Below are 11,403 nucleotides of genomic sequence, written 5' to 3'. Positions count from 1 at the left end.
TTGACCGGTCGAAGGTTCAGACGAATAATTAGTTCTGAATTTCAATATTTCACGAAACGTGTTTTGCTAAGGAATTCAGTAAAATTTTGCTACTTAAGGGACTCAAACAATATAAACATTGAAATTACTATCTGCTACCAAGAATTTTAAATGATATGAAAATAACTTGACTAATAAACCAAACATATTCTGCAGAATTAAAGATTCGGCCTGACTTTCACAGAATACCACATTAACTATATAGAATACCACATTACATTACACATAGAATACCAATAACACATATAGAATACCACATTAACTTGAAATTATTATCGCTTATTTTAAACTTTTTTGAACTGGTAAATACCCCTCAGGGGGGACTTCTGACGTGTCTGTGCGCGTCAGAAGTTCTATGGGATTTCGCTCTCCTAGGGGGATTGTTCCTGAGCGCCCCACCACTCAGCTCGCGGTGTCTGACTGTAGGTCTCAGTTGTGGGGTTAAGTTATTATGTAGGTAGGATTCCTTACATTAAGTTATTATGTAGGTAGGATTCCTTACATTTCCCTTCTCTGTCTCTCTCGTGCGGGCGGCCGACGTCCCGTGTAAGCGACTTCTTGTTCGAGTGTTCTGTTGCTTTTCTTCTGTCCCTCCTTGTCACTTCGTCTCTGTGAGATGCTAACAGAAACTAATGAAACAGTGTTAGAAGCTATAAAAATGAATTTTTACGAAATATATTATTTAGGAACAATTCAAATCATCTGAAACTCCATCAATGGATATATATATGAATAATGGAAAATAAAACTGTTTTTAAGGAGAAATAATTGCTCCTTATTACACGAAATTCTAACGTCTTATTGTCTGTGTCAGGAACATCACGGTATTATCTTCAAAGAGCCTCCAACCTATTCCAGGTGAGTCAATATCATTTATATGTAAAAAATACTCGTCTCAGAACATTTCCAGCAAGCAATTGAGCAGATCATTCCAGTAAGGCAATTTCAAGTATTTTATGTCAGGAAATTTTGAATGAAGAATGTCAGATGAGCGATGAACGTTTCAGGCGATGGCGGTAAATACACCGTGGATTACGAAAATGTTCAGCCGAGCTGGTCGGACTTCTACGCTTACATCAAAGAAACCGTCGACGCCTGTCGGAATTTGGTGAATATTGCTTTGTGATTGCCATTATAAAAGATTTTACATGAAATATGCATTGCCTGTCTGAAGCTGAATCTGGTATTGTAGGTTCATGTGATTCTTGTCATGCACGCAATAATAACTCGGAAAAAATACATTTTGGAAAGAGGGTCTGAAATTAAAAAATCGGGTCACTGGCGTAACAGTAAATCTTAAAACTTGGCATTATGTATCAGGCGTAAATTGAAATATGTTGTCATTTGTAACGTTTATTTCTGGCAGGCCATCTTGTTGAGTTTTGCCGGCGTTACAACTGAGAGGGATATTCTCTAGAAAATAATTGTCGTCGTCTTGCGCGACTGCATGGCATTGAGTGACTTGTATTAGTGGAAGTTTCTATAATTATGCCGGCAAAATTCGTGCAAATGGCATAAATTTGTTGCAAATGTCTTCCTAATCTTTGAATAGAGAGTGAAAATAATTTATTTTTGGCTTGGGAACCAATTCACTCTATAAGGTTGGCACCAATATTCCACCAGAAACAATTTGGGGGCCTCGTGAATGATTTCTGGCTGGGAAATGACGGAAATTATAAAGTGTGTCTGGACGAGGGCGTCGCGCCCACTCCAGGCTCCTGCACCGTCCTCTCCTTCGGCATCAACAACGAGTGGAGCTTTGACGACGCCATGGAGGCGTACGGCTGTGATGTAAGTTTCGTGATAATTTATTTGAGAAAACAAAGACGGGGAAATAGAACTGCGGTTGATGGGTTTCAACTTCTCTGTTTTTACATTTAAATTTTGAGTTTTTCATGATGGCCAATGAGTTGTATGTTTCATTTTGGCTGTAAAGCTTGAATATGAAAAATCTAAATGCAGTCAGAAGAAGCTTTAACTATGTCAAAGAGCTTCAACATTATATATAGAGAAAAAAATAATCATCAGAAATATCAATCAAATCAGAATTTCTCAACACATCAACTCTTATTCTTCTTTTGCTGTAGTTTATGCTGCTAAGGCTATATATATCTTAGGGCATCAACGTAATAAAATTGCATCAACGTAGGGTTTTCGGTGGTTTCCAGAAAATAAATGACTCATTTGCACATTAATCACTGCATGTATGAAGTTGAAGTACTTACAAAACAACTACTGTTCATTACAAAACAACTACTGTTACATCACATAACAACTACCGTTTCAATTAACAACTGCTATACATTACAAAACAACTACTGTTCCAATTTAAAATTGTCCATATAAGGTTTGTATGTCTGAAATCAAGCTGTGAAGGTTTGTGTGAACATAACTTAAATTGTTTCCTCCTACCTTAGGTGTACTCCTTCGACCCCACCATGAGTGACCCCGAGCACATCCGAGGCAAGAGGGTTCACTTCTACCCTCTGGGCCTCGGCAGTGTCACCCAAGAAGTCACCATTGGCTTCTCCAAATGCAAGGTGAGCTACCACCGACTTATAATACAAATGATAATAAAGATGTTTATGCATAGAGGTGTACTAAAATATCATAACTTATGATTTTTTACGTAAAGGGTATTAAAGCAAATTGAGCAATGGGAAGTGTGATATTGACGGAATTTATAGTCGAAATGGATCTACAATGGACGTGTAATTTAGAAGCAACGTTTTCATAGCTCTAAAATGATGATCTGAACCTTCCCAAAAAAATAATATTAGACTCTAAAATGACAAGAAAAGCATTTGAGCCTTCAAAATTTTTTATTGTAAGCCTAAAGAAGAATATTATTGTTAGCGATCGAGCAGGTCTTCTTACAGTACGTAAAAGTTCTGGTTACCGGGAGCCTTTATAAAATGTATGATATCTGAATTGTTATTTGAATCGTGTAGCAAGAACTAAGCATTCGAGTTCGTAAAAAAATTGAATCTTTTTTACTAATTAATTAGCTTCACACTAACCACGACATCACGGCATGCAATGATCGGTAAGACGACGAGCTCTTTAAGCGTTCATTCAAATCCTAGCAACGATCGACAGGATGAGCTAGCTAATCGTCTGTTCATTGATCATGCAGGTCCTCACCTATCGTGACATCCTAGCAAAGATCGGCAAGACGAACTCAGTCATCGACTACTTAAAGGTTGACATCGAGGGCCACGAGATAGACTTTCTAGAGAACGTGCTCTACGACGACCCGGAACTACTCTTCAGAGTCAAGCAGATCGGCATAGAACTACATCCACATCCATGTGAGTTTTATTTTCACAGCTTGCTTTGTATGAACCAAAATATCATAATTATATATAGTTGTAAGATTTCCACTAATTTTCCGTCAGTAGTTGATTTGTAAGGAAAAACCAGTGAATTATTGACTGATAGCCTATTTGATAATAGGATCAAGGATTAAGTTTCTCAGAATTAATGCAATTATACATAGTTTTATCCCTATGAAATTCAATTATTTATTATTCAAAAAGCATGTATAAAGAGTGAGGATACTTCATTTCTGATTGTGTGCTAAAACAATGAGTTGCCTGAGATTTGCCTTTCATGATTTTTTTCAGTGATGTTCATAACTAAAATGTCGGAGACAAAGCAGAAGTACTGGAGGCTCGCCCACAAGCTGCGAAGTTTAGGTTTCACACCGATATTCAGTGAGCCCACTCCTCTATGGTTCTGCTTATTCACGTACGATGGAAAAACAGAATCGTGTTGTTATGAAATTGTGTGGATTAATAACCGCTTTGTGAAGAAATGAGTTTTTATTCAAAGTTTATAACAAACAATTTCTGAGACGTTTCGTATTATAACTAAAACCATAAGGGTAAGAATCACAAATGCAAGTCGTTAGGAATGATACTAGTATAAGCATGGTACACGTTACAAAATATATATCGAGTAATGCATAACAAGCTTGTTCAATTTTAATTGTTTTTACCACGTTTTTCTTATTTTCGCTTCGTGTTTGTCTGTCTGTCATCAAAAATATAAACTTTAATTAAGCGCACTTCTGAAGATCCTAGAAACTTTAAATTTGGCATGCATGCTTATGCTACCTAATAATTCAAGTTTTGATCATCAGAAGTAATTAGTTTAAAAATTAAAAAAATAAAAATAAAAACTAAAAATTCACGGTTGGGAATCGAGCTTTTTTGTCGAACATCCAGAGTTGCCAACCCTGGAAAATGACTTGAATTGCTAAAACTGTTAAACTAAAAAGTAGAAAATAAATAAATATTAAAAAACATTTTTTAAAAACCACGTTTTTTTGGTGGTTACAAAACTAAAAACAATGAAATAAAACAAATAAAAAACTTCTACACAACACGTTTTCTTAACGGAGAAAAAAGAAAAACATTAAGTCTTACATAACGTTCTACATAAGTTAAATGTTATGTAAGAGTTAATGTTTTTCTTTTTTGTCCGTTAAGAAAACGTGGTTTTTAAATGTTATTTATTTATTTTATTTCATAATGAGCAATTTACAGCATTTAAAATAAAAATAATGATTAAAGCGTATCTAGTTCTTTTTGTTACCTATTCATGTGACATGACAACCACCACATCATAGCATGCGAACTCTTTAAAATTAAAGCAAATTCCACGAACACTCTCGGGTTCTCTTATTGGCTGCTGAAGTTGAAATGAAAGCTCAAACGGCATAGATGTCTAGACCATTAATTGCCTTATATGACTGCAAGCAAAGCGATGTATGATTTTAATGCGCGTGCAAACGATAATCTAGTTGAAATGACGGTAATTCACTTACGTAAAAATTTCCTAATAANTATACCTAATGGAAGGAAAATAATAAAATACGATTTATTGAGAACAATGGAATGTGTCTTTATGTATACACAACCTTATTAGACCTTTGCATTTTTATGCTGTTTCTATTTATAATACAGGCTCTTAGCGAGAAATATTTTTTAGGTAACATTAAGTAACAATAAGAACTGTTGTAAGTATCAGCAAGTAACAATAAAAATGTTTAAGTAGCTGTATGTAACCATAAAAACTTTTGTAAGTAGCAGTGAGTAACAGTAAGATTTTTGGAAGTTTTTTCTTTTTAGCAGTAAGTAGCCATAAAAAACTTCTGTAAGTAGCAGTGAGTAACAATAAGAACTTTTGTAAGTAGAAGTATGTAACAATAAGGACTTTTTAAGTTGTAGTAAGTAACCATCAAAATTTCGAAAGTAGCAGTGAGCAACAATAAGAATTTTTGCAAGTAGCAGTAAGTAACAATAAGAGTTTCTGTAAGTAGCAGTGTAGCGGGCAAGATATTGGTCTCGTTTTGTGTACTAGGTTTCAAGCCGCCGCACTCCTCGAAAGAAGAGTGCCGAGTAAAATGTACAAGCGGAACTGTGTGCGGATGTAGTCTGACCCTAGTAGGCAGCGACTTTATCATTCCCATTGTTGTGCCTATCTCTGCTGTATTAACGTTCTTCGTCATCTGGACCTCTCAAGTGTAATTGTATTTTGCGCTTTCAAGTAATTACTGCAAATCTCTTGAGTAAACATTGGCCTGAACTTCATCCTTAGTTGTTTCAACCTTCCACGAACCGTAGGGCCCGCTGGCAGAGAACTTGAAAGGTTTAGATGTAGTAGTTTCCCGCTACAGCAGTTAGTAACAATGAAAACTTTTGTAAGTAGCAGTGAGTAACAAAAAAAAATTTGTAAGTAGCAGAACAATAATCCAGAAGAACATTATACTTTCTTCGGTGCTTCGTTGCTATGTTGTCAATCTTATCAGAGTTGTGACAATTACAGGATAACTATAGCCCTCAATTTCCTCATTCCCAATTCTATACGATACTCGATCGAATCAAAACATCAGACCATTATCGAGAACTGACATTTTATCACCTTTGAAGTTATAATTAATATCATCCTTTTTCGTTAAAGTCCTTTCGATGTACAGGCAACTGTCTGATGGTAGTAGAAACGGATCTTGATTCTGAATAATAATCTTGCTTTCATTGTGTACACGATTTAAATCAGTCTAATTTGAGGCTCATAATCATGAGTTTCAACTTTATGAATTGATTCATCAATTTGAATAGTTTCGTTCCACTGTAAGTTTTCCATTTTATAAACAATATTTTCTAAAATAATTAAATTTTTCGACCTTAAATGCAATCGTACTGTTATTTCTTCATATTTGGTGTTCAAGAGATTTCCATTTTGACCTTTTAACCTAATTCGGAAATTATGAACTGAAGGTTGATTTACGGGTTAGATGAATTGGTTGACTAGGGTTTTCCACAATTGTATATCCTGGGGGAACGTTGGGAAAAAATGTATACACGATATTGTGAAAATCATCATTGAGATACGATCCTTTGATTATACTGCAGTGAACAAGTATTGCATTAACAGACATTATATTTACTATATTTGTGCCTTCATGTTCTACAACACTTTCCAACACTCCATTTTCAAAGCCTAACAGAGTATGTAGAATGTTGGGTTTGTTGAAATAAATTTTCAAGTCAGGATCACGAATAGTTATAACGCATTTCAGAGTATTGGTGTTCGATCTTATATCAATCGAGTCCTCGTTTCCGTATGCATTTTTGATATACTTATCGATACTTTCTCTCTCACAGCATCTGGTCGGTATAGTTATAGGGATTACTATACCATTTTTCCCAACAGAAATATTATACAGATATATACATTATATTATATTATACATATTATATGGGTCAAATAATATAATATTATATTATTTGTCTCATCGATATTCGGGATGGAGTGATACATATCTAGTCCCACCAATGCCATTCATGAAATTTGTTTGTATCCCATTTTATTGCTGGCGTGAAATTCGTGTCATATATCACCGTTTCCACCGGTAATTACTAATTTTTGTGATTCCATTTTCTTAAACAAAAATCATTCAATAGTTTAACATCACGATCAATAAATAAATTTCGTTTATGAAGCCAAATAACAATTGATGTCTTGCAACAGTATCATTGACGTTAGAAGGTATAACTATTATTCCTGATCCTGAAACATCTGAATCAGTATCTGGTATTGATTCCGGAGCTCGATCCCTAGACGATGAGCGATGCGCAGCTCTTATTCTAGTAACTTCATAACGTTCATTTTATTTCTGCATAGCTTTATAGAGTGATTTGAAGAATTTGTTGTACTTCTCTCCTTTGTTTGCTTTTATTGTTCCATCCGGCTTGAGATGAGCCTTAGTCTGTCTCAAAATCGTTAGATAATTTGCCATATCATTTTCTTCATAGTTTTCAGGGGATTGTTTTGTTAGTAGCTCCCAGTTCCTTCAAAAACTTCATTACCAATTCCTAAATCATTACCTTAGATGCTGACAAATATTGTATCTCCTAGCATAACGTTTTTCATATCAAATTTTATGTCATAAGCTTTATCATACTCAGATCCAGGTTTGAACGCTAGATTTAAAAAAAAAATTCTGCTATTGAACTAGCTAGTCCTTTTTATTCTGGTGGATTTAATGCCAATCTTTTAGCAGATTCGATTGTTAATAGTTCTCTGGGAGCATCTTTCAGAGCTAATCATTTTTGCTTAGTTTCTTCTAGCTGTCTAGCATTTGGTGAACGGTTCAATTAGAGGCTTATATACTTTTTTAGCATCATTGTAGAAATCTTGTTCCGCAAATTTTCCTTGTGTGACTTGTTTTCTTAAGTCACTCTTTAATTTTATCAAATCTTGTTTTGTTTTATATCAATTCACGTCACATTATTAAGTAAAATATCTCAAACAACTTGAACTCAATGTCTGTTCATTTTGAACTCAATGTTTGTTCATTTGAACTTAATGTGTGGTTAACTTAAATTCAGTTCAACTTGATGTTAGTTCAGCTTCTGCAATATCGAGATGGGTCATCATATCCCTTCCATTTAACTAACAATTTTCCCTTTTTTTTAAATTTTATCAATTTCATAAACATCGCTACTATATTTTGATAATTCAACTTGATGATGACTATTTTACTGTTCTGTTCCATTGAAGTTTCGCGAGGAGTCATTTTTATTGATCTATAATAACTATTGTTATAATTATCAACTAAATCTGGTAAAAAATAGACATACTTTTTTGTCTTGGCGTACGTGAAATATTTCCACAGTTTTGTCTGGAGAGTTCGGTTAAATCTCTCAACAACTTGAGCTTTAGTTTCATTTTCAGTTGCAAACCATTGAATTTCAAACTTTTTGGATAACTATTGTTTTAGCTTGTTAATGAACTCTAGACCTTTGTCTGTTTGAATTTTTCAGGAAATTCGTTCAGTGAAAAGCTTTTGGAAAGAGGTTATTATCTCTTCACCAGTTTTTCTACGTATATTTATATAATGCAATAAATGATTTTATTGCAGTTATAGATCTGACATAATAACCGAAAATTTCGTCATAATGATCACAAGTGGGAGCCGGAAGTTCAATACTTTGGTAATGTTGATTATCAAATACATGCAACTTTAACCAATTATTATTTCCGCCGGTGTTGATGCTTCTCTTCATTAGATTGAAAACTTGTCCAACGAATTGACGAAGATTTTTGGATGTCATTTTTATCTTCATTGATCATATTTCTCACTGTTTGATATGTTTGAGCGTCTACTAACGCATAATCGATCATTGCTACAATTTGCATCAGTTCAGGCAGCAGCATATTTTCTTATCTTATTAGCATTAGCATTATTTTCTTATTAGCTGCATTATTTTCTTATCTTATTAGCATTAGCATTATTTTCTTATTAGCTGCATTATTTTCTTATCTTATTTTAATTATCTCCGCAATCACTTTTTTTCTCGAATTTTTTACAAAATGTACTGCAACTTATGTGTATTAGATTGGTGATTTGATGCCGTCGTTCGCCGAGGTGGTTATGTCTCGCAATGAGCATGAGCACCTCTCTATAAAGTGTTACTCGCGTGATATTAAATAGGCAACACCCATTTCCTAGAACTGATCGAACGCGCTTTGTCAAGGGTTCCGGATATGACTCGTGAGAGAGTGACGTTCGCTCTGTATAAATGTATTAATTGAGCTGGTGATTGACACTAGCAGTATACTGTACTGCTTTGTACTTCAGGCTAATGCCATTTTGAGGAATTAGATGGATTACCAATATATAACTGTGTCACTCACGTTCAAAATTACAGCAAAAAAATACATAAATATGAAAAAATCTTATTTTTATCGTAGTTTACTTTTCTACCAAAATTAATTTTCGCAGTGACATTGGTTCTCGTTCATGAATCCGAATTAGCGCTGTGGAAATCTGCTCCTGCTAAGCAAACTTGTGTTCAAAATTGTGAAAGCTTGGAGCTTGAAGACGATCTCATGGACAGACTGAAATGAAAGTGCAATCCTGATCTCCAATTAATAAATCGAGGAAAATCACACACCACTCAACAATCGTAGTCACACGAAGAATTATGGTGATTCAACCAGCAAAAAAAAATCCGTCAGAATTCGTTTAAAATGTATTAAGTAAATGTGAATCATGAAATGTCACACGAATAAAATTTTTATTCAGCTCCTAAAATTTTCTGAAGAGGCTTTTGGGAGGCTCACAAGCTATTTCATATTACTTCTATTTATTTATCCATCCAAGTTTAATGAAAAACTAATACGTAAAAACTGTTTTTTTCCGCTTATGAAAACACAAGGCAAAAACACTTATTAAACAGAGCGCCATATTTCCTATGCGCGCCTGTATCAGCTCCGTATGCAATAAAAGGCAATAACTAATAAGCAACAATAGGGTTATACGAGCTAGCGATAGTAACAGCAGAAAATCTGGCCACAAAAATAGGCGTATAGTACAAACTTTAAGGGATAAAACTGACAAATGCGTGACGTCAAATTGAGCGCAACATTGATGTTTGATTTACACACCAAAAATCGATAATAGCTGAGCAGCATGTCACTTTCAGAAAACCTCCATCATATTCAATTTCCAATTCAGTATGGTTAAAAATAATCTCACGAAACTTCATCTTCATGCCTAGTTTACAGCAGTAGATTTTGAACAAATCCAGCAAATGGTTAAAAAATTTGACACAAAAAGTCGTTCACATTCACTCGATTTCTTATGGAGTAGAGAGTAGATTTTACCCCTTTAACTCTCTACCGCAATATAGGTGCGTCTACCCTGTACTCACTGACCCCGTTCGTCCAAGGCCACTCAGAGATCGGCGTGGTAAAAACTGGCTTCCAATATAGACGATTTGTGAGTATCACTGAGAGAAATGATTGCGTTGAAATGAGTCACTTTAGTGAGTCAAGCGCTTGTCTAAATAGCGATACACTTTTTAAGACTCGTTTGCCTTCCTGTGTTTCATTCAAAAACATTAACGGCCCTTTAAATTTTTAAGTACCGCCTATATACATTGAAAATGAATGTTTGGGCCTACACCATGTGTACTGGGCAAGTGGTATAGAGATGGGATAATCAGATACAATCAACATTTGTATAAACCATAATGGGGAAAATGTTCTTCTAACATGAACGATGAATATCCTCTTGCATCTGAGTGTGTGGCAAACTTCTTGATGTTGCTACCTTCACCAAAGGAGAGGAAAAGACCAAGGCTATATTCACGTCATTCACCATTCATTCCTGCACTTAGAAGGAATGAATATTATTTAACAAAAATTTATCAGTTGCTTGTTGATGACGTGGATTTAAATCTCTTGTAGAATGTGAATAAATTAAATTAATGGAACAAGAACCTATTGTTCATATCATATCACCCGAAATTAGAGAGTGAATTATATAAATAAAACCCGAGAAACAAATTCGGTTAGAACAATAAATAGAAAATAAACATATGTGTCATTATGAATTACTTTTTCCGGATTATTTGTTAAGCCATCGGAAAAAATGACAAATTAAGTTTCGATTTCTCGAACGATACCCTGAAATGAATTGGAAGTAAGTACAAATGAACACCTTGAGGTCTGCAGTTAAATCGTGCAATTTTTGAAGGGTGAGCGTTTAGAAGCTACTGCCAAGGGCGATATTATGGTATGTTTGAGCCCTAGTATTGTTCTTCAATGAAAAGTTATGGTCCTATGGCAAAGAAAGAGGGTCCAGGGACAAGCAATTATTTTCCATCATCCATCGTAACTTTTTGCCTTGCAATCAGTTTCAGTTTATTGCCTTTCCTGCACAATGCAAATGTCTATAACTCACTGAAAATTAAAAACTCCTTCCGCTCATGAGCTACAAAATTGAGGAAAAGACCATTTGCTTCGTTGTAAAAATATTCGTCAACTCTATCATCCTTTTTGTATTTT

At 34.7% G+C, this 11,403-nt stretch overlaps 1 protein-coding gene across 1 annotated transcript; it reads left to right on the top strand.

Annotated features, from left to right (window-relative positions):
• Window positions 1-845: 845 nt before the first annotated feature.
• LOC108677015 (probable methyltransferase-like protein 24) lies at window positions 846-4,067 on the top strand (the record flags this gene model as incomplete). Its single annotated transcript, XM_018165163.2, has 6 exons — window positions 846-897; window positions 1,047-1,147; window positions 1,663-1,830; window positions 2,457-2,579; window positions 3,176-3,350; window positions 3,666-4,067. Coding segments are annotated over 6 exons (813 nt in total), but the record flags the coding sequence as incomplete, so codon positions are not given.
• Window positions 4,068-11,403: the final 7,336 nt, after the last annotated feature.

This window comes from Hyalella azteca, unplaced genomic scaffold (assembly GCF_000764305.2).
Source record: "Hyalella azteca isolate HAZT.00-mixed unplaced genomic scaffold, Hazt_2.0.2 contig7605, whole genome shotgun sequence".
Classification (NCBI taxonomy): domain Eukaryota; kingdom Metazoa; phylum Arthropoda; class Malacostraca; order Amphipoda; family Hyalellidae; genus Hyalella; species Hyalella azteca.
The sequence above is the reverse complement of the archived record's forward strand: the minus strand, read 5'-3'. Positions and strand labels throughout refer to the sequence as shown.